Source organism: Rhinichthys klamathensis, unplaced genomic scaffold, assembly GCF_029890125.1.
Source record: "Rhinichthys klamathensis goyatoka isolate OS25496 unplaced genomic scaffold, OSU_Roscu_1.1 h1tg000011l_1, whole genome shotgun sequence".
NCBI lineage: Eukaryota > Metazoa > Chordata > Actinopteri > Cypriniformes > Leuciscidae > Rhinichthys > Rhinichthys klamathensis.
In genome coordinates this window covers 9697573-9724722 of record NW_026606564.1, presented here as the reverse complement: position 1 = coordinate 9724722, position 27150 = coordinate 9697573, and the positions used below count along the sequence as shown (strand labels likewise).

Below are 27150 nucleotides of genomic sequence, written 5' to 3'. Positions count from 1 at the left end.
TAATATATTTGTATGCAACAAGACAAAAGGAATTATTATTATTCAGATTTGACTGTAATAATAATGCAAAAACATGTACACTTCAAATCATTTAAAACTTTAGTAAAGTAATTTTGCCCAAAAACTAGTAGGGAATTCACAAGCCTCTCTATAAAGAACTATACAGGCATCTAGTAGTAACACCATAAAATTACATGTTTTATTTTATTTTCTCTCAACAGATGACGCTGATCTGCCTTCAAAATTTGGATTTAAAAGGCCTAGTCTCTATATTAAAACTGCATTAATTGAAAAAATATTTTAAAATCAATGGCAAAAATGGACCATAATGATTGCATAAATATTAATTAGTACCATAAAATTCTATTTTTTTTTTTTTTTTCATTTTCAGGTGTCCGGTCACTTTTGACCGCAAAGAACCGGGTTGCTCCCCCTGCTTCTAACATCATTTCCTGTTTGATCAGTATTTAGGAGGACCCAAGGGGGTAATCCACCAGCCGGAAACTGAAGTCTCCCCGGGGGCCGCCATTGCCTAGCAAGCCTTCACCTGCTGTTAGCATTCCATTGACTCCCATTCATTTTGGCGTCACTTTGACAGCGAATAACTTTACATCTGAGGTGTCCAAAGACTCCATTTGTCCATTATTTATTTATAAAGAAACATGACAATGTATAAAAGGCTCCATTACCTTGTATCTTACGTTCTGGCCCTGTAGAAGCAGTTTTTTTTTGTAAAAATAGGCTAACGATTGCGCCATAACACGAGACTCTCTGTCGCACAGTAGAGAAATTACCATGTAGACGGAAGTAGAAGCTCGCGGGCAATCGGGGGGACGTGAAGGCATAAAGTCAAGGGAGAAGCCCATAGAGAGTTGTAAAGTTGCTCCTGCTGCGAGCTCATTGACAGCTAATACTCACGATCTCCGGCTCTGCAAGATTCGGAAGGGAATGATTCAGATTCCTCTTGGCACAATTACTAGAAGACGTACAACTGTGAGACAGGTTGCTCACGTCACATCTACGTCATCAAGCTCAGTTTGAGCCTGCGTAGTCGCTCACACATCAGGAAGTGACTGCTTCTAATTGACTTCACTTTTCTCTGTTGAAGTCTATGGGGTCGCTGTGTCCATTTCTTTTACTGTCTATGGGAGGAGCCTGTGTGTTTGCTCTTTGCGAAGTATTGCCAGTTCTTCTGCATTACCGAGCTTTTGCCATTGTTTTCTGCTGGACTGTCTTGTGTATGATTCTGCCTGATTTACGATTGTTCAATTATCCCTTTACCTTGGTAGTCTGAGTTAAACTGTTAACAGATTGGACTGGTATTGTGGTTTTGACCTTCTGCCTGGCCTAGCGTTTCTGTCCCTAAGCCTGCTGTTAATAAACTTTTGCAGCAATACAGCTTTTAATAAACAGAAAATGCTGTCCAGAGGTTAGAACAGAAACCTTCAGTATATAATAAATGTACAACGAAAGTCTTCCAGAGACTTAGTTCAGACACTAAGCAGAGCGTTTTTGGTGGTTGACCGTAGAGGTGCCAGCCAGCTCAGGAACTCACAGGAGGTCAGATATTTGCGGACGATGAAGGGCAGGTGCTGGACAGGTACTCTGTAACAAGCACAGCTTAGTAACAAATACTCAGAGATAGAACAATCTCCTAAAGAGGACAGGACAGGACAGGACAGGACAGGACAGGACAAGACAGGAACAAGAGGTAAGTGCTCAGACGTCTCATACTCTTGAAATAATCTGGCAAAGAGACAGGGAAAAGCAGGGCTAAAAGAAGCAGGCATAATTAGAGAAAGAGAGAACAGGTGTGGAAAGGATGACACGCTAACGAGTAGTGAGTGGAAACAGCTGGGGGTGATGAGAGAGATGTGTGTGCGTGATGAATGGTGTGGTAATCTGCGTATGTGTGTGAGTGTGTGTCCAAAAGGGGGAGACAGAGTAAGGAGAAAGAGAGCCAGGATCATGACAGGAGACAGAGGCTGGGTCCGAAATCTCCCACTACTCACTATAGAGTGGACTATATAGTGAGCTCAACATTTTGTAGTGCTGTCCGAATGTATAGTGATGATTATTATACCCTATACAGTCCACTCAATGTATCCCAGAATGCATTTTGAAAAGTAGTGTACAACCGATGGTCACTAACCCAAGCCCTACATACCATCATGCATTGCGCTGCAATGTAAAAATGTAAAAATGGCGGATGGACGTCAAGGAGAGCAGCGCGACAATACGAATTTGTCATACAAATGTAAGTTATGTTCTTTCTCGTTTAACTTATGATATGTAGTAGTTCTACAATTTTGTCAGACATGTATAAATTGTTTGTAAGCACGTATTGCCCCATTACGGCACAAATCATGCCTAACGACCCAGCTTGCTAACATTAGCCCTCTACTGTACAGTAACGTTATTAACAAATGTGTCACGCCGCTAAACTAACATACATGTGCTGCAAGTTTTTTATTTGTGGGAGGCTAAATTTCACTGAAGTTGAACACAAATAAAAGCAAGAATGAATTGTCAATTTATTTTGATCTCGTCAGGGACCGACGATGATGTGGCCACATTTATTCGCCTGAGGAGAGAGAAGGACCACCTCTTCTCAGGGAAGCGTTTTGCCTCGGCAGCTGGATGTGTCAAATTCTTGCGAAGGAGTATTTTGAGTATTCATATACGTGAAATTATAACTTTTATTATTTGACTACATTGCCATCACCGTTAATAATACTGACAGATTTGTTTGTTGTTTGTCAAAATGCATATTTCGTTTTGTATAGTGTGTGCAGAATTATTAGGCACGTTGATTTTCGGAACATATTTTATTCCCAGGCACATTTTGGGAATAAATAAATAAATAAATGATTAAATACAACATTAATAGTAGTTTTTAAGATTAATATGGTTTGGAATTGCCAAAATGTGCCAGGGATTAAAAATTTTTAGAAAATCAACGTGCCTAATAATTCTGCACACACTGTAGAGCTGTGTTCAAGGAGATGGGCCTTGTTGTAGGCGTTTTGACTCCTGCCCGAGCTGCCAAGAAGTGGGAGAACTTAAAAAAGACGTACAAGGTTTGGATTATTGTATTTAACTCTGTATTTAACCACTCTAAGTCCTAGATAATGAAAAGATTAGTAAATGTGAGTACTTCGTTTTGTGTTTAACAAACACTAGTTGTAGGCTACCAATATTATATTGCAATGTGTGCAGGAGCTCAGGAGTCCACCAACAGGGAGTGGCACTGAATCAGGGGAGGCCACTGCTGGAACATGGAAGTGGTTCTCTCTCATGGATGAGGCAATAGGTGGTAGGCCATCTATACAGCCTCCATGCCTCATTGCCTCAGCCTGGGGAGAGAACCCTTCCATGTCCACATCAGCATCCCCTGATTCAGTGCTATCTGAGCCAGAGACTCAGGCAGAGCCAGGGAGTGTGTCAGGGGTAGAGGAGCCAGGGCCGCCGCGTAAAAGGCAATGGCGTGATCCTGTTCTGGAGCTGCTTGAGCGGGCAGAGGCGAGGGAAGAAGAGAGGGCCAGACGAGACGAGGCCAGAGAGGAGAGGCTGCTAACTCTTCTGGAAAAAATAGTGGAGAAGATGTAAAAAATAAACAATGTATAAATAGACAATATAAGAAGATGTATAAATAAACAAAAGAAATGCATGTTGTTTCACTGACATGAGAATTAAGATCTACAAAACAAAATGTGACGTAACTTTTCAATGGGTGAACAATAATTTATAATTACAGGCTATGCGTTTAATAATTGATTAGTACCAGACTATATATTATATATTATATTAATAAGTGGTTAGTACCCAACTATTTATTAAGAATTGATTAATACCAGACTATATATTAATAAGTGGTTAGTACCCAACTATATATTGATTGATTAGTTACAGACTATATAACTGATTAATAACAGGCTATACATTTAATAATTGAACACTATTGGCAACTATTTACATGGAATAAACCTTTAACCAAATCCTATCCTAAATTGTAGTCATGGTCCTGAAGAGCTGGAGGAATAGCTGTTGGAGCTGAAAGAGCAGAAGCAATGCGCCCACGCAGCTGCTCCCCACACTGCTGGTCTTGCTGAAGCTGACCATCTCCATCTTCTGGCCCCAGTGCTTCTTCCACAGGCTCGAGCATGTCTCCGTCTCTGAGGCAGAAGTTGTGCAGAATGGCACAACAGGCGATAACCTTCACTGCAAAAGCAGGGTGCACCTCTAGAGCCTTGAAAAATATGGACCGCCACCTGGTCTTCATTATGCCAAAGGCCCGTTCAACCACAGAACGGGCCTTTGCATGGTGCCTGTTAAATCTTGCAGCAACTGCACTCCTCGCTGGCTCCCTGTATGGTGTGATGAGCGTGATGGGCTGTGACATACATGGGGATCCACCATCCCCCAGAATACAATAGCCTTCAGGTGGGTACAGTGAACGCACATACAAAGGGCTGTTTTTCAAAACTCTTGAATCATGGACTGAGCCTGGGTAGCCAACAAATATGTCCAGGAACTGACACTGGTGGTCACACACTGCTTGCATCTGGACAGAATGAAAGAATTTGCGGTTGTAATAGCACTGAGCATCTGTGCTTGGGGGCTTGACTCGGATGTGACAGCCGTCGATGCTGCCCACAACCTTGGCGAATGCTGCAGATCCAGCCAGATGTGCAAAGCCAGCACCAATTATATCAAGCTCGTGAGGCGGTGGAAAGCAGATGAGCCTGTTTTTGAGCTTGATGATTTTGGTTGCAACCTTGTGGACGATGTCATTGACTGTGGAACGTGGGATGCCAAACGCTCTTGAGACGACCCGGTAAGATGTTGCGCTTGCTAACCAAAACAGGAAAACAAGAACACAAGAAGGTCATGACCCCAGCCATGGTCAAACGGAGGGCGGAGGATGTCAACCAGATGGGCTACTGTGGTTCTGGAGAGGCGAAAGTCTGGTCGCAGGTCGCTGGTCGCACTTTGGCCATTGAAGTACAAGGCCAAGACAGGAACTTCACGCTTCAGTGAACAGTAATGAGATGGTTGTTGACACTGTAAATAAAAATATTACAAACTGATAACACGGTGAAATGAAATATGTGTCTAAAAGCTAACTGACAGTAGAGTGTGAAATGTGTAAGTTTGCGCAGTCTGACTGAGGGTTTACTGTTCACAGAATACATCAATTGTGTGTCTGTTGTAAATATATAAATATAAAGACCAGAGCCGGACAGTAACAGAGTACATTTACTTGAGTATAGTCCTTAAGCACAATTTTGAGGCATCTCTACTTTACTCGAGTATCATTTTTGGGGAGTACTCATGACTTTACTCAAGTACATTTGAGAGGGAAATATTGTACTCTTTACTCCACTACATTTCTATACATGGTAAAAAGATGAAAATTCATAAGATTGAAATAGTCTGGCGAGGTGGGGCCACGGGTTGGCACATTCCCGGGATGGACCTGCTGCGTCTTTATAAAATTCTTCATTCATAACATCTTCATAACATTCTTCATAACTCCATGTAGGACGTTTCTTTAGATAAATGTAAGCACTGTGGCAGTAGTAATGCAATGTTAAGAAAATGTACTCTTACTCTTGATACTCAAGTACTTTTAAAAACAAGTACAGTACTTTTACTTAAGTAGACATCTGACTGTAGTACTTTTTACTTGTACTTGAGTAAAATTTAGCCAGGGGTATCTGTACTTTTACTCAAGTAATAAAGCTGTGTACTCTGTCCGTCTCTAATAAAGACCTAGCATCATCTTCATCTTGAACTTACAATTTGACGACGTCTCGCTAGCGTAGCAAGAACAGCACGTCTTTTTCTGTGTCTAGAGATCCTGTTTCTTTTGCTAATCCGCAAAATCTTCTGAATCACGAGAACAAACAAACAAAAAAGATAAATATTGAGTGGCATCTCCACAGAGTCTAAAAGCTGTTGTAAGTCCGTCTAATTCGATCCAATGGCGGCATTGATTAGAGTTGAAGGTCACATGCGCGTTCCGTCTCTTCCAATGGCAAAGGGATTTTTAATTAAATGCAATACATTTTGTTTTATGTATTAACTCGTTTCATCTGACTCCATAAAATGAAAGTGTTTTCAATGATATCTGTGCATCATTAAATATATGTTAATGTTTGACTATTCCTTTTAAAGGAACACTCCGACTTTTTGGGACTTTAGCCTATTCACCTTATCCCCCAGAGTTAGAGAAGTCCATACATACCTTTTTCATCTCCGTGCGTGCTATAAGTCTGTTTGACGCACCCACCGCTAGCCTAGCTTAGCACAAAGACTGGATGTTAATGGTTGCAGCTAGCATACTAATCCAAATAAGTGACAAAATAACGCAAACATTTTCCTATTTACATGTTGTGATTTGTATAGTCACAGAGTGTACAAAAAACTACGTCACATGAGACACAGACATATTTTAACAGTATAAATACTGGGAACTATATTCTCTGAAGGCGAAGCACTGCTACTTGGGCGGAGTGATAACCGCAGCACCTGAGACGTACCGTACCCAAACTCTGAACGAACTCTCTGCTCCTCACCACGGCGCGTCTCAGGTGCTGCGGTTATCACTCCGCCCAAGTAGCAGTGCTTCGCCTTTAGAGAATATAGTTCCCAGTATTTATACTGTTAAAATATGTCTGTCTCATGTGACTTTGTTTTTTGTACACTCTGTGACTATACAAATCACAACATGTAAATAGGAAAATGTTTGCGCTATTTTGTCACTTATTTGGATGGTCTTACACTGTTTTATTAAGAGTATTATGAGCAAGATATTTGATGACGTAGATCTGTTTTCTTTTTCCTAATGTTGACAGGCAAGAGAAAACGGTGTGGCGCGAAAATGAAAATATATGAAATATGTGTATTCATTTTATTTATGTTTATAAGTTATAATCATGTGTGGAGTCAGGGGCGGACTTAACCATTAGGCAAAGGTCGGCAATTGCCTTGGGCCCCGAGCTACCTAGGGGCCCCCAAAATGCCCCATTAAATTATGCTTAAGTTTTTATTTATTTTTTACTTTTCGCAAATTATATATTTCTAAAAAACATTTGCAAAAAAAGGCATCAAATCATTAGTGTCGCAGACAGGAGGGGCCCCCCACCTCACTACATTGGACTATTCCATTATATCACTTTCTGCGTGCGAAAGTGACAATGCTAATGCACCAAAAAACTGACGGAGAAAAATAAGTTATTGACAGACAGTGTAGGCTACAGAGTCAGAGTGACAGACAGAGAAGCTACCCAAGCGGTGCTGAAAAAGCAGGAAGCGGGAGGAAAGCAAAACGGTTTTAGCAAAATTGCAGAAGGTAACAAACTTTTTTGTGATGCCCGGTATGTGCTAACGATATGTTACAAGTCCATGGCCGTAGCCAGCTATGAGGTGACCGAGGTCCGGAACTCTGTCATATTTTACATTCAAAAATAAAATGTCAAGCTCTCTGAATGATTAGTTAGCCGTTTAAACCACCTCATATGAGTGTTTGCAATGCACGTTGCTGCGAGAAGCTATAGCGCAGTGAACGGGGCTTGAGAGTGCGTTGTGAGTGAGGGCGCGCGTGCAGCCTCCGTGTTGCCAGATCCACCTAATGGAAAGGTGGCAGTAGTCTTCTGGACTTGTTTTTTCTGATTTAATGTGACACTTTAGGAAATTATTGAAGTGGAAAGTTGCATGTTAGGGTTAGTGATATATTAATCTTATTTCCAAACCACAAGCTTTGAATTTATTTCGGATTATTATTATTTTGTTTTCGTAGCAATATCTGGCAACATTTTACTGTCGGCATTAATAAAAAAAAGCTTATAGACAAACTGTAATTGCATAAAGCTACCACATTCGGTAAGACAAACGCAATGATCATCGTGATTATCTGTAAGAAATGTATAACACTATCAAAAACTATAGCATAATACAGATCTGTATGAATGAAATTTGCCAAATAACTTACTGGCCAGCTGGAAGACGGCTCATGCTGTTTAACGTTAGTTAACCTTTCACAAAGTCGTCATAAAAACATTAATTAAAGCAGTGTTTCTCAACTAGCAATCTATTCAGTCACCATATTTGTGTTTGACCTCTGTGAATTACAGAAATATAAGACTTGCTAGACCTACTTTTTTTCTATATTTCTTTGCACAAAACTCTCCTGAAAGTGCCATTTAATAGTTTATTTAAAAAAAAAAAATTCTAAATTTTTTTTTTTCGTTCTCTTTTAAAGATCGGATGGGGGGCCCCATACTACCTTCGCCTTGGGCCCCCAATTTGCTAAATCCGCCACTGTGTGGAGTAACGCATTATAACAGAAACGGCCAGAAATTACTTTTAATTTTACAATTTTGGAGAAATAAGCTCAATATAATGTAATGTATTTATATATAAAAAAATCTATTTAGCCCAGAGCTGGCTCGGCACCAGCTGACAGATGATGGCGCGTTTAAATAGTGCGACAGTAATGACGTAATCAACGGCGCCGAGAGACGATTGAGTAGTGTCCGAAAGTGGTGTTTCTATTATGCTGGTGAGCTCACTATAGTGCTCTACTCCCTACCCCCTTCATAGGGGTTAGGGAGTAGTGGTTTGAGTGAAGATTTCAGACACAGCCAGAGTAAGGAGAAAGAGAGCCAGGATCATGACAGGAGACAGAGTAAGGAGAAAGAGAGCCAGGATCATGACAGAGTTATTTTCGAGCACAAACTAACAAAACATTTGAATTTTTTTTTTTAAAAATGTAATTTTTGTATACAGTCTAAAGAGCTTGTGAAAATTAAATATTAAATACAATTATAAAATGTTAAAATATTTGTTAAATAGTTTTATCATATATTTTTGTAATGGGTTTTTGTAAAGTCATAATTTTGTTATAATATTGTTTTGAACTGCTTGCTATTTACAATGGTTACTATTAACTATAAGCTGTTTTCATTCTGAATGTTTTTTTTGTTTGTTTGTTTTTTTAGCTGCGGTGATTGAATTGTATTAAAGCCAGACCAAAAATCCTAATAATCAAACTAAATCATAATAATTATTATTTTCATTTCATTTCTTCATTCTTATATAGCACAGTTTAATGCAACACGAGTTGCCCAAAGTGCTTCACAATAAAAAAAACAACAACAATAAATACATAGAGATAAAAATACATAGAACCACATAAAACAGACACAGTTGCAATCGAAACCCCTTTATGAGAGTGCTCACATAGCGTTTAACAGATGTAATTTTAACCTAAATTTGAAAGTACCTGATTTGGCTGATCTAAAAGAGAGGGGGAGATCATTCTAAAGTTTTGGACCCCACTCGTGGGAAAGCTCTGTCACCCTTATGTTTGTATTTTGCCCTACTAACACACAAAAGATGATGGTTCTCTGATATCAAGGAGTATTGATAACATGTTGGACATGTACATACTGTAGGTGCCTGATTGTGAAGAGCCTTAAAAACAAATATGAGAATCTTTTACAAAATTCTGAACCGTACAGGCAGTCATTCCAATAAATATTAATGTTAATAATAATAATATGGGGAACCCACAACAATTTAAAAAACAAAAACATTCAAAAAATGTATTGTCCTCATTTTTAATGATTAGATAATTACAAATGAGATTTCTGAATACCACCGAATTTCCACTCAAATAGAAAATGTCCCCGGTTTCCCGTTCAGAAATCTTGTCAGCTTATTGTGAGAGTAGTCAGACAGGAAAGAATGGGATTTTAGGCAAGGCAAGTTTATTTATATAGCACATTTCATACACTATAGTCATTCAAAGTGCTTTACACTAAAAGGAATTAAAATAATCACAAAATAAAAGCAAGGAAAATTAAAACAGTTATAAAAGGAATTAAAATAGATATAAAGATGATACAAACATAAACGTATCATCTGGCAAAACCCCGGTGTATCATATTTTGCACAGCTGCTTGTTTTACTGTGAGATTTACCCATGTTGATTGTACTGTGTCTGTGGTGTTCTTTCGGCGCGCCTCAGTAATCTATTGGACAAGGTCCCCGACCTCGAGTTTCACATTAAACTCACTACTCTACCACAGACTCAGGTCATCAACATGGTTTCATCTCTCAATTTCCCAATTTACATTTCAGAGTAATTTATGTTTGTCTCGACTCTTACCCAATTCTCAGTGCCATTTGAGTTCAGTTTAGAATAATCACTTTGTGGGACAATCAAAATATGTTTTTGACTGGTTGGCAGTCGGCCACCCTTACAAAGAGAAGAAGATAGACAATTAATGAAGTAACTGTGGCGAAAGTGTTGGGGAGATTCCAGAAAGAGAAAAGGGGGGAGAGCATCTGTAAATGAGGTCATCGGTTAAAACTGTGTAAAAGTGTGAGCTGCGAGTGAGATAGTCAGATGTCCTGCCGACATCTTAGCTTTGTTGCTTTGTTCAATAAAGTCTGGTTTTGACTTCTGGAACTCTGCCTCTTGAGCTTCATTTGCAAGAAAGAGATGACTTTACTCCACAACAGTAACCGCACTCCGGAAGAGGTCGCAGCCAAACATCGCTGCACACAATTTTTACTAGAGCAGTGTAAAAGACTCCGCCTCCCTAACTAAACATTGTAGGAGCTCAACAAAATAAAAAACAAATCAACATTTTGTGTTAAAACATGTGCATGGAATGTCTGAGCATTGCCCATGGTTATCATATGTAGAATACATCGGTGATTAAACTTATTCCGGTTAATATAAGATGCTTAAGAATATCTATGTTGATGCACTGGTTCTCCCACATTGCCAGAGGAACTCCAGACGTTTCCGGTAGCCTGGAGCGCTATCTGGGGTGCTCCTGCGTTGCCAGAGGTACCTCATCTACTTCAGGGTAGTCTGAGGTGCTATCCGGGGGTGCTCCCTCGTTGGAGCAGGCCGTGGGTTTTTAAACCACCAGTTGAGTCTGCTCTTTCTGCTAAACACTGAGGTGCTCGCTGATCCTTTCCTTCTCAGTCTCTGGCTGTCATAGTACTCTCAAAATTGATTTGCGTTCAAGGCAAGAAAATATAAACAGTTATTCAAAGTGCTTTACATAGAAAGGAAATAAAATATCACACTATGGCAATTCAAAGTGCTTTGCATAGAAAATAATCACAAAATAAAAGCAAGGGAAATTAAAACAGTTATAAAAGTTATTCAAAGAGATAAATGATACAGTTATAAAATGAATTAAAGTAAAATAAACTAAAGTAGTAAAAAGATGATACATAGAATAAACTTCTCATCTGGCAAAACACCGGTGTCTCTTACTTTGCATATAGTTTTACTCTGACACTGTGTCTGTGGTGTTTATTCGGCGCGCCTAAGAATTCCATTGGACGTCTCCGATGGACCCGATTTTTCCCTATAATCGGACAAGAGGAGCTCTAGGACTGACCTCGGGGTCACTGCCCCGTCAGTCCGCACCCCAAAAAAACAATTTGTTCGGAAGCTCTAGAACTGACCTCGGGGTCACTGCCCCGTCAGTCCGCACCCCAAAAAACCCCATTTGTTCGGAAGCTCTAGGACTGACCTCGGGGTCACTGCCCCGTCAGTCCGCACCCCAAAAAAACTATTTGTTCGGAAGCTCTAGAACTGACCTCGGGGTCACTGCCCCGTCAGTCCGCACCCCAAAAAACCCCATTTGTTCGGAAGCTCTAGGACTGACCTCGGGGTCACTGCCCCGTCAGTCCGCACCCCAAAAAAACTATTTGTTCGGAAGCTCTAGAACTGACCTCGGGGTCACTGCCCCGTCAGTCCGCACCCCAAAAAAACCCATTTGTTCGGAAGCTCTAGGACTGACCTCGGGGTCACTGCCCCATCAGTCCGCACCCCAAAAAAACCCATTTGTTCAGAAGCTCTAGGAATGGAGTCGATCCAGTCCGCACCCCACAGAACCTCGAGTTTAATTGACACATCAAACTCACTACTCCACCACAGACCCAGGTCATCAGCATGGTTTCATCTCTCAATTTCCCCAATTAAGTGATTTATGTTTCTCTATTACCCAATTCTCAGTGCCATTTGAGTTCAGTTTAGAATAAAAAGGAAGAATACAGTGCAATCATTCGGACGTACAGTGGATACAGTTATGAAAAGAATTAAAAGAGATAAACTGGCAAAACACTGGTGCATCATATTTTGTACAGCGGATTGTTATACTGTGAGGTTATCCCATGTACTAGCTATGAATCAAAATAGACTCAGACAATAAATTATATTTGTCATACAAATGAAATAAAGAATTTAATCTTTATCATCGTCCCCTTAAATCTGGTTGCATTACCTCGTAACACGGGCAATGACCTGCTTCTGACCTTCATCGTCCCCTTACTTTCAGGGGGATCTTGATTTTAATAAATAGATTATAATTAATGACTTCAGGAAGGGGTATACGCCAAAATAACAAACATAACACCCTCTAACTGCCTGCCTACTCTAGCCCAATTCTAATCATGCTAAATCATTTTAGAAGAAAAGAAAAATACAATGGGTATTCTGACTCCCTCACTGTCCAAAGAATACAATAAATTTGAAAATAAAGAGTAAAGAAAAGGCACCCCTTCCCCACCACATTTTGCTTAAGGGGTTTTATTTAATCTCGTCCAGTTCATCCAATCCAGGACCCATTGGATACATATTGGTGCATCAACTCCAGATCTCCTCACAGACACATTAATCATCTGATTAGCTGCTGCATTGGCCATCATTGATCTGAAGAAAGGCACAACACAACAGAACAACAGCACAACAATAACAACTACTGGGGCTATTTAATGTAATGTAATGTTTGTGTTGTCCAATGTTTGTCTGTGTTGCCATGTCATGTCGCTTATGGGTCCGCCACTGTTCTCTCCCGAAGCTCTCAATGTTCTGTTGATTGCAATAAATGTAATTCCCCCATTCTTCATTTTATAAGTTATGCATACAAATATACTCAAAGCCTGATTTACTTCATCTCTATGCTTAAACTCAACTGGTATTCCCCATGGTTGACAAATCAAATCTATACACACCTTTTCTGACATTGTTTTTAACACAAATATTGCATTCGGCTATCTATCAATCATCTATCATAGACTGTTTTTATTTTTACTGTTTTAAACTAGTAGAAATGGTTGCTGGTGTAATCATTTGTCCTTTTATATCTCCTATGTCCAACAGTGTGAAGTTGAGGCATTTTGTTTATGCCTTCTTGACTTATCGATGTAGACTTAATTTTATATTAAATTATTCATCCTAAATATCAAGGTTTGAATACCATCCGTTCTAAATTGGTAACACAACTCTGATGATAAAAGCTACTGAATGTAGGCAATGTGGCATTCCCCATGTGACAGTGTCTAAATGTTTGGAATAACACAGCTGGCCAATATCAGTTGCCATTTGGTTGTGTTAAACACTGATGTCATAAACCCAACATTTTTCCATATCTAATAGATCAAATAATCTGGTTGGACATGCTGTAGTTTGAAAGAACCATTATCAATGTCTCTAATCTGATTTGTCATTCATCCGTTAATTTAATTTCTCTTCATAATATTTTCTTCTGTTGCTTATGAGCTGCTCTTTTAAATGACTCGAGATTTCAGCATAATCTCGAATTCATGACCAACAATATTGACATCACGTAATCCCTGGTAATGACAGCACTTGTGATATCACGAGTTTGTAATTTTTGTAGTTACTATTTTATTTCTAAACCTAAAAAAATGAACTATTGACCAAGATGGAGTGACCAGCCCCATAGCTTTATCATCCACATTTTATTTGTTGAACACATTATGTCCCTTTTTTTTTTTCCTGATAGAGAGCTCAGTATCATACAAGTTTATCAGCTCTGTCTTTAAAGCAGAGCCAAAAATCTCTCTGGTCATTGGACAACATCATCAATTATTCGTTTACCCCTAGTTGGTTAATGCAATAGTCCCTCTCTGCTAAGTCCAGCCCCAGTTTTAGTTGATAGTTGAGTCACGCAAACACTCAACCTCTCCTCCTCTTTTCTTTCTTTTTTAATTTTTGAAATAATTACAGCTGGACTAATGTCTATTGAAAGAAAGCAAATAGAGAGTGTTAGCTTAACAGAATACAGAGAACTGCTGTTGGACCAGTGAATAATCAAAATACAATTAATATGGCCAATCAATAAAAAAACGGTCTCTGTAGTGATCATTGAAAACGTATCACCTGTGTCCACTTAGGAAAGGATGAAGTACTTCTGCTTGGATCAGTTGAACTGGTTGCGTTGCTGTTTGAGTGTTTCCCTCCTCATCCGATGCATTTGATCTGTCAGTCTTTGTTGGCATTCAAGGGCCTGGCGTCATGTTGGGACATATAGTGGTTTGACTCTGGATGCTGTTGTCTCTCTGCCTCTCCTCAGCCTGGCTTTTGGTCAAGCCACGGAGGAGGCAATTTTGCATAATGGCAGGATGTTTTACTTGGTTGTTTCTGCATCAACTCAGTCTTTGTCCATAAAAGTTTCAACTTCCTCTTTCAGGGGGGACGAAGGCCCACCAGCCAAATGCCTCTTCTTTTCTCTTCAGCTGTGTCCCTGTGTTTTTTGCTCTCACTTGTTGCACAGTCCAGTAAGTTGCTGTTGTTTATGTCGAGGCAGCCATATCCCAAAAGCTGTCTGGTGTCATCTGGAAATTGAACACTCAGAGATCCGCATGAATCAAATTAATCCTTTATAAATTCTGCAACCGTCTCTTAATTTCAAAAGTATCATCTGGTTGACAACAGCAGTTTCCCCATACAATTTATATAATGTTCTTCTTTGCAGAAATGAGCAAGCGTCTTTCTTCTTTGCAGAATGCAGAAAATTTCAGCGTTTCAGTCTGTCTGGGTTGCCTTACTTTCAGTCACATTTATAGTATTTTTATCACTTGTTATATTGATCCCTACTCTCTCAAAGCTTTTAGGATTAAATCAATGAGACACATTTCTGTAAAATGTGTATATATGTCTGTTAAAAATGTCTGTTTAGCTTGGTCACCCAATCCTGCTCATGCAACACAATGCACAAGTTACTTTAAATTACACAATCCAAAAATCGCAGAATTCCTGCAATGGATCAAATTTCAAATTGTCTCCCAGGGATAACAAGATACATTATCATAGTCTTTATATAACAGGTCGTCATACCCACATCTAGCATGTCTCTCTATATATATGTATCTCTAAATGTCAGATATTTCTATAATCCTTTTTGTCAATTATTTGAATTTCCTCTGGGAACTGCACAAACCACATATACGAAGGAGAAAACTCCAGTATTTTTGATGGCCACCAGTTTGTGCAATCCTCTATACCAATCCCTGTTGGGCCTGCTTATTTTAATTCCCCTATAGACCGGTCAACTAACATTTATGCAATTTTATTATTTTCTTTCAGGCTAATTTCTTATCAATTATTTTTATTGGTGTTTTCTTGGTAATTATGAAATTAGTCTACTTTTAATTCTGACTGGATTAACAGATTTCACCAATCCTACTTGATCTCTTAGTAAACTGTTTTTGAATACTTTTCCCCCAGCCGATGGGAAAATGAGAGGATCATCTATGGCTTCCCACTTACTTTTTTTTTTTTTCTCGCTCGTTTTTTCTCTTGCTTGTTTCATCATTGGTTTGAAAAGTAGGCTAACTTCTGTTCTGTCACTTGCCAGATGTGATGCAGGGGAACTGTATTAGTAATGTTAGTTTTTGTATGCCGGTTTTTAACCTAGGCCTATATAGTGCCGTTTTTGAAAGTTTTCCTCACCACATCAAGATATTCTGTTATTGTATTCATAGAAGAATTCTTGAATGTATTCAGTGTTTTTCCTTATTTAAATTAAAGTATTTTCACCAAATATCCTGTGTTGGATTGATCTGTCAACAAAGTGATGTGATGAGATGTCATCCTTTGTTATCTGCATTATCTATTTTGCTTAATGTATTTGTTTTTCATACATTTTTCTTTTAGGACAGTGATAAATAAAATTTGGCATCATCCATTGGCTCAACAAATTTCTGATTGAGCACATGTTAATAGACTGTTGCCACAACTGATACAATTAAATTCACAAAAACCCAATTAGGCCTATTGAAAACTGTATGTGTGACCAATCATTCGAAAATTTTGATTTGGACATTTTTGAGTTAACCTTTGATTATTGTCTGTTTATTATTCCAACCTTTGATTAACCTATGATTGTCTGTTGCTTTCAGAAATCTATCTTTGCCAGCTCTTTTCTCAGGGCTTCCCTTTCTTTATCCATTCATCAGTCCTTATGTCTCGCTCTAACTCCTTCATTATATCTGGCAAACTTTCATTATATGTCTCTCTTTTCTTTAGGCTTTCATATGGCCTTCTGCGTCTCTTTTCTTGACTCCCACTTTCGGCTTGATGCCTCCTTTTCCCTTTCATCCTCATGTCTTATACAGTATGTGCACTTGCTCTCACCTTTTCCCTTGTTTCACCTAATCAATGATTCGGTTTCTCTTCACATAGCCACATCAAATGTTCCCTCAGCTGGTCATTTTGTTTTTAGGCTTTTTGGCCTTTTTTACCTATTTTTTTTTTTTTTGTCCTATAGTATCTCTGCATAGTTGATGTCCTGACCTTGGTAGATATCTCTACAGGTGTTGATGTCATTATAATCATAATTATTATCACCGTATGTTTCACACCTTTTTTAGTATACCTTACTAAACCCAGCTTGCATCTATTCTTAACTAGTTTTCACCAAGATGGTCAGACAATATTAAGATATTTTATTAGTCTTTCTCAGGTATTTAAAAAAAAAAAAGAGTCAGTTCCTCTATTTCAGGTCCACTGGTGGGGATGACAGTTACCAATAAAGGTGTTCAAAGTGTATGTTGGAAATAGCAACTCACTTTCTGGTTTATAGAAAAGGTGATTTCTCTCTGTCTCCCTCGTTTCCTGCCTCACACACACACACACACACACACTCACACTTACACACACACACACACACACACACAGAGCGTGGTCACAAGTCACCCAGTCACTGTTTATTTCTACTTGTGCGTAGAAAAAATAAAGATACTTCTTATTTTCTTATTATTAGCCGTGTTTCTCTGTTTAGATCAGCATCAGCAATTTGGTTGATGTCCAAATATCCTTAAGCAGTCACAAAAACATTTATATTCAACACTTTGCATACACAACTTAACACAGCCAGCACAATTAGTACTTTAGACGAACGGTTAATACAACACACTTTAACACCCAACACAGAGACAACTAATATCACACACACACACAGCACCCAACATAAAAACACTCAATATCAGCCCCTTGCGTGTAAATACTCTCACACCCCTCTCAAGTGTCACACGCCTCTTGCGTGTAAATACTCTCACACCCCTCTCAGGTGTCACACGCCCCTTGCGTGTAAATACTCTCACACCCCTCTCAGGTGTCACACGCCTCTTGCGTGTAAATACTCTCACACCCCTCTCAGGTGTCACACGCCCCTTGCGTGTAAATACTCTCACACCCCTCTCAGGTGTCACACGCCTCTTGCGTGTAAATACTCTCACACCCCTCTCAGGTGTCACACGCCCCTTGCGTGTAAATACTCTCACACCCCTCTCAGGTGTCACACGCCTCTTGCGTGTAAATACTCTCACACCCCTCTCAGGTGTCACACGCCCCTTGCGTGTAAATACTCTCACACCCCTCTCAGGTGTCACACGCCCCTTGCGTGTAAATACTCTCACACCCCTCTCAGGTGTCACACGCCCCTTGCGTGTAAATACTCTCACACCCCTCTCAGGTGTCACACGCCCCTTGCGTGTAAATACTCTCACACCCCTCTCAGGTGTCACACGCCCCTTGCGTGTAAATACTCTCACACCCCTCTCAGGTGTCAGACGCCTCTTGCGTGTAAATACTCTCACACCCCTTTCAGGTGTCACACGCCCCTTGCGTGTAAATACTCTCACACCCCTCTCAGGTGTCAGACGCCTCTTGCGTGTAAATACTCTCACACCCCTCTCAAGTGTCACACGCCCCTTGCGTGTAAATACTCTCACACCCCTCTCAGGTGTCACACGCCCCTTGCGTGTAAATACTCTCACACCCCTCTCAAGTGTCACACGCCTCTTGCGTGTAAATACTCTCACACCCCTCTCAGGTGTCACACGCCCCTTGCGTGTAAATACTCTCACACCCCTCTCAAGTGTCACACGCCTCTTGCGTGTAAATACTCTCACACCCCTCTCAGGTGTCACACGCCTCTTGCGTGTAAATACTCTCACACCCCTCTCAAGTGTCACACGCCTCTTGCGTGTAAATACTCTCACACCCCTCTCAGGTGTCACACGCCCCTTGCGTGTAAATACTCTCACACCCCTCTCAAGTGTCACACGCCTCTTGCGTGTAAATACTCTCACACCCCTCTCAGGTGTCACACGCCTCTTGCGTGTAAATACTCTCACACCCCTCTCAGGTGTCACACGCCTCTTGCGTGTAAATACTCTCACACCCCTCTCAGGTGTCAGACGCCCCTTGCGTGTAAATACTCTCACACCCCTCTCAGGTGTCACACGCCTCTTGCGTGTAAATACTCTCACACCCCTCTCAGGTGTCACACGCCTCTTGCGTGTAAATACTCTCACACCCCTCTCAGGTGTCACACGCCTCTTGCGTGTAAATACTCTTACACCCCTCTCAGGTGTCACACGCCCCTTGCGTGTAAATACTCTCACACCCCTCTCAGGTGTCACACGCCTCTTGCGTGTAAATACTCTTACACCCCTCTCAGGTGTCACACGCCCCTTGCGTGTAAATACTCTCACACCCCTCTCAGGTGTCACACGCCCCTTGCGTGTAAATACTCTTACACCCCTCTCAGGTGTCACACGCCCCTTGCGTGTAAATACTCTCACACCCCTCTCAGGTGTCACACGCCTCTTGCGTGTAAATACTCTTACACCCCTCTCAGGTGTCACACGCCCCTTGCGTGTAAATACTCTCACACCCCTTTCAGGTGTCACACGCCCCTTGCGTGTAAATACTCTCACACCCCTCTCAAGTGTCACACGCCCCTTGCGTGTAAATACTCTCACACCCCTCTCAGGTGTCACACGCCCCTTGCGTGTAAATACTCTCACACCCCTCTCAGGTGTCACACGCCCCTTGCGTGTAAATACTCTCACACCCCTCTCAGGTGTCACACGCCCCTTGCGTGTAAATACTCTTACACCCCTCTCAGGTGTCACACGCCTCTTGCGTGTAAATACTCTCACACCCCTCTCAGGTGTCACACGCCCCTTGCGTGTAAATACTCTCACACCCCTCTCAGGTGTCACACGCCTCTTGCGTGTAAATACTCTTACACCCCTCTCAGGTGTCACACGCCCCTTGCGTGTAAATACTCTCACACCCCTCTCAGGTGTCACACGCCCCTTGCGTGTAAATACTCTCACACCCCTCTCAGGTGTCACACGCCCCTTGCGTGTAAATACTCTCACACCCCTCTCAAGTGTCACACGCCTCTTGCGTGTAAATACTCTCACACCCCTCTCAGGTGTCACACGCCTCTTGCGTGTAAATACTCTCACACCCCTCTCAGGTGTCACACGCCTCTTGCGTGTAAATACTCTCACACCCCTCTCAGGTGTCACACGCCCCTTGCGTGTAAATACTCTCACACCCCTCTCAGGTGTCACACGCCCCTTGCGTGTAAATACTCTCACACCCCTCTCAAGTGTCACACGCCTCTTGCGTGTAAATACTCTCACACCCCTCTCAGGTGTCACACGCCTCTTGCGTGTAAATACTCTCACACCCCTCTCAGGTGTCACACGCCCCTTGCGTGTAAATACTCTCACACCCCTCTCAGGTGTCACACGCCTCTTGCGTGTAAATACTCTCACACCCCTCTCAGGTGTCACACGCCCCTTGCGTGTAAATACTCTCACACCCCTCTCAGGTGTCACACGCCCCTTGCGTGTAAATACTCTCACACCCCTCTCAAGTGTCACACGCCTCTTGCGTGTAAATACTCTCACACCCCTCTCAGGTGTCACACGCCTCTTGCGTGTAAATACTCTCACACCCCTCTCAAGTGTCACACGCCCCTTGCGTGTAAATACTCTCACACCCCTCTCAAGTGTCACACGCCTCTTGAGTGTAAATACTCTCACACCCCTCTCAGGTGTCACACGCCCCTTGCGTGTAAATACTCTCACACCCCTCTCAGGTGTCACACGCCTCTTGCGTGTAAATACTCTCACACCCCTCTCAGGTGTCAGACGCCTCTTGCGTATAAATACTCTCACACCCCTCTCAGGTGTCAGACGCCTCTTGCGTGTAAATACTCTCACACCCCTCTCAGGTGTCACACGCCCCTTGCGTGTAAATACTCTCACACCCCTCTCAGGTGTCACACGCCCCTTGCGTGTAAATACTCTCACACCCCTCTCAAGTGTCACACGCCTCTTGCGTGTAAATACTCTCACACCCCTCTCAGGTGTCACACGCCCCTTGCGTGTAAATACTCTCACACCCCTCTCAAGTGTCACACGCCTCTTGCGTGTAAATACTCTCACACCCCTCTCAGGTGTCACACGCCTCTTGCGTGTAAATACTCTCACACCCCTCTCAGGTGTCACACGCCCCTTGCGTGTAAATACTCTCACACCCCTCTCAAGTGTCACACGCCTCTTGCGTGTAAATACTCTCACACCCCTCTCAGGTGTCACACGCCCCTTGCGTGTAAATACTCTCACACCCCTCTCAGGTGTCACACGCCCCTTGCGTGTAAATACTCTCACACCCCTCTCAGGTGTCACACGCCTCTTGCGTGTAAATACTCTTACACCTCTATCAGGTATTTCGCACGTGTGAGCACTCTTACGTGGTAAACACCGTAAGGCCACCCTTATCGCCTACCAAGAGGCTCCTTACTTCCCTTGGCTGTTCCCACGTCAGAGTATTCCTAATCTACACTACGCATGCGCACTTTTGAAATCTGGAACTCCTTATCCTCTATTCTATCACACATTTTTCTCGATTTGATTTGATGAACCCCTTTCTCCGATCACTGCCACAGGTTTAACCCAGCAAATGCAAACATTTTTTTATTAATAAGCAAAAACTTGATCTTACCTCATAAGACCACCTTTGTTTGCATGATCTGCCAAGCCCCACCAGCCACGGCTCTCATCGATGTCAGGCATCGGACCGCTCCTGGCTGTCATTCGCCAACTTTATGTTGTGGAGAAAAGTCATCTCTTTCTTGCAAATGAAGCTCAAGAGGCAGAGTTCCAGAAGTCAAAACCAGACTTTATTGAACAAAGCAACAAAGCCGAGATGCCTGCAGGACATCTGACTATCTCACTCGCAGCTCACACTTTTACACAGTTTTAACCGATGACCTCATTTACAGATGCTCTCCTCCCTTTTCTCTTTCTGGAATCTCCCCAACACTTTTCGCCACAGTTACTTCATTAATTGTCTATCTTCTTCTCTTTGTAAAGGTGGCCGACTGCCAACCAGTCAAAAACATATTTTGATTGTCCCACAAAGTAATTATTCAGTGTCTTATCTCTCTTTCTTCATTATCCTGCATTACAGCTGGCGATACCTAAATGATTTTAATAGGCTACTTCAAAAAGTTTAGAAAAGTCAAAGTTTTAGGCCGATACATTTAGCAGAGTATAGACTTGCTTGACATTAAAAGAGTTATTCAGCGCAATAAGTCTGTTTTCTGCGGCTTATTTGTTAATTGTGTTATTGCGCCATCTGACACATACCCAATGCGAGCGCACAGAAAGTGGCCTCTCATACATCGCACGATCCTTCGCGGCCCACTGCACTCTAACAGTCAAATACACAAACAGTTCCTGTTATGTCAGACATCTGTTTCTCTGAGGGGCCATAAGGTGCCAGGTGCAAGGGGAGGCGGTCTTTCCGTTTCCTTTCAGTTGTGTCATTATATCTCCCTTTGCCCTGTCTCCTAATTTTTTATAATTCTTCTCCCTCTTTTTAAAATAAAGTCAGTACTTGCTGTTCTTCCCTTTTTACTCTTAAATTTGACCTTATGTTTTTTTGTTTTTTTTTTAATCAATGATTCAGTTTCTCTTCACATAGCCACATCAAATGTTCCCTCAGCTGGTCATTTTGTTTTTAGTATTTTTGGCCTTTTTTACCCATTTTTGGAGGGTTGTCCTATAGTATCTCTGCATAGTTGATGTCCTGACCTTGGTAGATATCTCTACAGGTGTTGATGTCATTATAATCATAATTATTATCACCGTTTGTTTCACACCTTTTTTAGTGTACCTTACTAAACCCAGCTTGCATACCAATAAAATCTCTCAAAGTGTTGTTCAAAGTGTATGTTGGAAATGGTTACTCACTTTCTGGTTTATAAACTAGTCAGAACTAGAAAGGATGTCTTCTTCATCTCTGTATCACTCGTTTCCTTCCTCAAACGCACACGCACACACACACACACACACACACACACACACACACACACACACAATTCAGCCACGATAGAGAGACAAGCTGATCCCTTCTCTACTCACACACAAAAGACAACCGATCACTAGCCATGTTTCCATCCACTTGTCAATCGAATTATCTGAAGTTCGGTAAAAAACCTCATGCGAATAAAGCTGGTGAAAGTGTGTTTCCATCAAACGGCTTTAAAGCGGATAAAAAACCTGTGCGTAATGACGTCACATACTGTTTTGCGATCAAATTGGTATATCGAATTGATTTGAGACATGTTAAGGTGTTTCCATTCATTTTCTCACCGAATTGCACAACATTCAAGCCAACATTTGCGAACAAAGTTTTACTAGGCAAAATGTATTGCACCATAATAACGTTTCCATCCGCGTTTATCGCATAAGCCGTATATCGATCAAGATAAAATCCGATGAGACCGATCGTATTTCATTTGAGTCGATATTCATGAAATTCAATCGAATTTTACTGTTTCCATAAGGCATTTTTCATTCGATATCACTTAATGCGGATAAAAACGTGTGGATGGAAACGTAGCTACTGTTTATTTCTCCCTGTGGGCAGAAAAAAACAGGTACTTCTTATTTTCTTATTAATAGCTGTCTTTCTGTTTAGATCAGCGTCGGCAATTTGGATGTCCAAACATTAGGCAAAGACAATTTTTGGGCATGTTTTTTTTCGTTCAGGGGTGATTTTTCTGATTTCTTTTACTTCCTCGTCTTCCATTCCAAAAAAATATTTGTTGTTGTTTAATTTTTTGTACTAGTTTTTTTCATGCCACAGAATCCTTAAGCAGTCACAAAAACATTTATTTTCAAGACTGGAAGCGGTATCCACCATTTTTAAACACCCCTCTCAGGTGTCTCAGGTTGAAATCTGGAACTCCTTATCCTCTATTCCATCATTAATTGTTTTAGATTCGATTTGGTGAAGCCCTTTCTCCGATCACTGCCACAAGTTTGACCCAGCAGATCATGCAAACATTTTTAAATTAATAGAATGTTGACCGATAAGACTGATAAGACAAAAATTTGCTCTTACCTAAGAGCCTTTGTTTGCGTGATCTGCCAAGTCCCACCAGCCACGGCTCTCATCGATGTCAGGCATCGGACCGCTCCTGGCTGTCATTCGCCAACTTTATGTTATTGAGAAAAGTCATCTCTTTCTTGCAAATGAAGCTCAAGAGGCAGAGTTCCAGAAGTCAAAACAAGACTTGAACAAAGCCGAGATGCCTGCAGGACATCTGACTATCTCACTCGCAGCTCACACTTTTATACAGTTTTAACCGATGACCTCATTTACAGATGCTCTCCTCCCTTTTCTCTTTCTGGAATCTCCCCAACACTTTCGCTACAGTTACTTCATTGGCCGACTGCCAACCAGTCAACAATATATTTTGAATGTCCCACAAAGTGATTATTCAGTATTTTTTTATAATTTTTATCAAGAGACCATGTTGAAGGCACAGTTGTCTGGTAACACTACCTGTGGGCAGAAAAAAACAGGTACTTCTTATTTTCTTATTACAGTTTTTTTCCGATTGCTAAACGACAGTGAGCACAACTGGAGCTACATGTGCAAAACTCTAACTACAGCCTGCACTACCAACAGTCACCTGAGCTAAACAGTTCACATCACCTGCAAAACTCATTCCAAGCAACACAACTCTTAACACATGGCTCAAAACAGGCTCGGTGCAGCCAAACATATGCACAACCCTCACTGAGATAACACACACACACACACACACACACACACACACACACACACACACACACACACACACACACACACACACACACACACACTCAGAACACACTGAGAGTAAAAACACTAGCATCAAACACCAATACAGAAAATACAAACTTTTCATCTTTACAGTTTGAACAATTTCAGTGACTTCTTACAAAGTAATATTTTTTTCAAAGAAAACAGTAACATTCTTTCACATGATTTATTTAAATTTTTAGAACATAACAATTCTTTATAAGGTAAATGAAAATTACCAGTTTGCTTCAATAGTCTGTAGTAATTTACGGAATTACAGTAATGAGAAAAAAAAGGTAGAAACTAAAAGAACATACTGTAATTTGAACAAATAACTGAGGGGCTAATCCTGCCTCTCTCCAGCATCAGGCCACAGGTTTCCAGCCGTTCAGCTGAAAGTGCAGTCAGCAGTGTTTGAAAGGCACAAGGCTGAAATCTATTCTGTTTTGAATGTGTGGTTCACAGTTTTGACAGCAGTGTGTTAGCATTTGAACAAAGTGCTGTAAATCCACAGTGTTGTGCAGGTTGAGGTTAAAGTCATGGGATAAGTGTGTAGAGTTTTGAAAACTGTGTTCAAGCAATGAAAAACGAACTAGAGTTTGGTCAACATGAACTGCTGCTGTGCAGACTGTAGTTAGAGTTTTGCACATGTAGCTCCAGTTGTGCTTACTGTCGTTTAGCAATCGAAAAAAACTGTAATTACATTTATATAGTTACATTTATAGCCCATAATAATTCAATCACTCATGTTGTTGTGTTGTTTATTTAATTTTATTTTTTATGTAGATACCAATAATGACTGCCCAGACCTTTGGACAGCCAAACAAAAAGACCATTTTAAATCCAAGTACCCTTGGTTTGGATACAAAAACAAAAAAATGGATAACTTTAGGTAGATTGTTAGTTTTGGCAGCTTCTAAAACAGTGGACATAGATAAATATACAGTTTGTGTGCTTGTATGTGTGTGGGAGAAATGGACACTACACACATACAAATATGAATACAGTAGTTACATTGTTTATGCTTCACAGGGTGCCTGGTCTGTAGCAGTGTGAACTCCATTGGGATCATCAAGGAGCAAGGTGTATCTCTCTCAAAATAATGGATGAACTTTGAAATTCAAGCGTCTCGCCAGGGAAGTAGAGAGACAAGTCTTAAGAAATAAGGTGAGGAAACATGCTTTGTTAAGGCGCACAATCAAGTTGTGAAGATGAGAGAACAACAGAAAGAAGCGGTCATTGAGAATGCAGTGGAGGCTATGACTGAGTCCTACATGAAGGAAACCGAAGCTGTGTTTCGAACAGCCTACCATTTGGCCAAAAAGAACAGACCATTTTCTGACCACAAAAGCCTCATTGAGCTGCAGGAATTGAATGGTATAAAGATGGGCTCAATACTTCATTCAGGTTACAGTGCAACACAAATAATCAAACATTTTGCCAATGAGATGCAGAGCGAAATCATCACTAGCATAATAACGCCATCATTGAGTAAGTTAGCCGTCTTAATTGACAGGGCCTCTTCTTTAAGTCACAAAGCTGTCATGACAGTTTCAGTTAAAGTATCAGGCGATACTTTCAGGACTTTCCAAGAAGAAAGCCCTGAATTCATATTCTTTGAGCTTGTTGAACTGGACAATCAGTGAGCAGATGGCATAGTAGAGGGTTTACTCACTTGTTTAACTAATGCTGGCTTTACAGAAGAATGGCTTCTTGAAAACTGGGTAGCATTTGTGACTGATGGCGCAAGCGTCATGTTAGGAAAAAAGTCAGGAGTAGCAACCAGGTTGACATTGAGATTCCCAAAGCTTTTGTATGGCACTGTATGAACCATAGACTTGAACTAGCTGTGTCAGATGAAGCAAAAGCAAGAAGCAAAAGAGAATGGGGTGTATCAATCTATAGCTTTGAAAAGAAATACAAAGCTCAAGTCTATCAATCCAGGACAGTTTTTACAAAGTGTCAAGAACAATCTTGAGCAACGCTTGTCTTTCGACGATGAGACCATCAAGGACCTCAGCATCCTTGATCAGAGTAAATGGCCATCAAACCCCAGCATCTGCCATGGTGAAGAACAAGTTAAGCGACTGTGCAAGCGATTTACCTTGTGCACAGACCAAGCACTGAATGCGGGACCTACTGGAAGAGCCCAACAGTGAGCCCAATGACCGAAAACCGCTCAATAACTGTATGAAAACATTCCCTGTCAGCACAGCAGAGTGTGAGAGGAACTTTAGCCTTATGAACAATATAAGCTCAGACAAAAGGGCTGTCCTTCTGGTCTCAAACATCAAACTTGATGATTAACATCAACTTAATTCCCCCTACTTCCAAGTTTTATCCTAGAAAGTATACAAGGACCTGGTTGAAGAGCCACCGTGCTGCCTCTTCTGTGCGTTCTAGACAATGCAGTGTGAAAACCCCTGCAGAGAGCAAGTTTGTCTGGAATATACTGTAGTACGGGGTAGACAGGCTTTTGACAGGTTTAAAAACCTGCACTGACAATAAATTCAAAATCAAAATCAGTTATTTGTTATTTTTATATTTATATAATTGCACTACTTACCTACCTGAAGTTAAGTCCCTTGAGCCAAAAATGTAAGCACTTATTTAGAAACCCTTATTCATTATTCATTATAACATTATTAACACAACATTATTCTCTCAACAGACATTTAGATCGATAGTCTGACGTTATAATTTATTTGCTTTTGGTGTACTGTGGAGTGGTTAAAACTGTTTTTAATGGCAGGCTAGCAGTTACCGTTGACTCGCGCTAGCCTAGCACCGGCGAACTATGCAACTGGAAGGACTGGATGACATTTTTGAAAACTGTCTCCACTGATAAATAACACTAAGGC

General features: G+C 41.1%; 1 protein-coding gene across 1 annotated transcript; it reads right to left on the bottom strand.

The window, feature by feature from the left end:
* Positions 1-4000: 4000 nt before the first annotated feature.
* On the bottom strand, positions 4001-21246 carry LOC130095554 (uncharacterized). Its single transcript, XM_056262318.1, has 3 exons — positions 21155-21246; positions 12672-12748; positions 4001-4854 (listed from the first exon to the last, which is right to left on the bottom strand). Exons 1-3 carry the CDS (start codon positions 21244-21246, stop codon positions 4001-4003), a joined length of 1023 nt encoding a protein of 340 aa, XP_056118293.1.
* Between the last annotated feature and the right edge of the window lie 5904 nt (positions 21247-27150).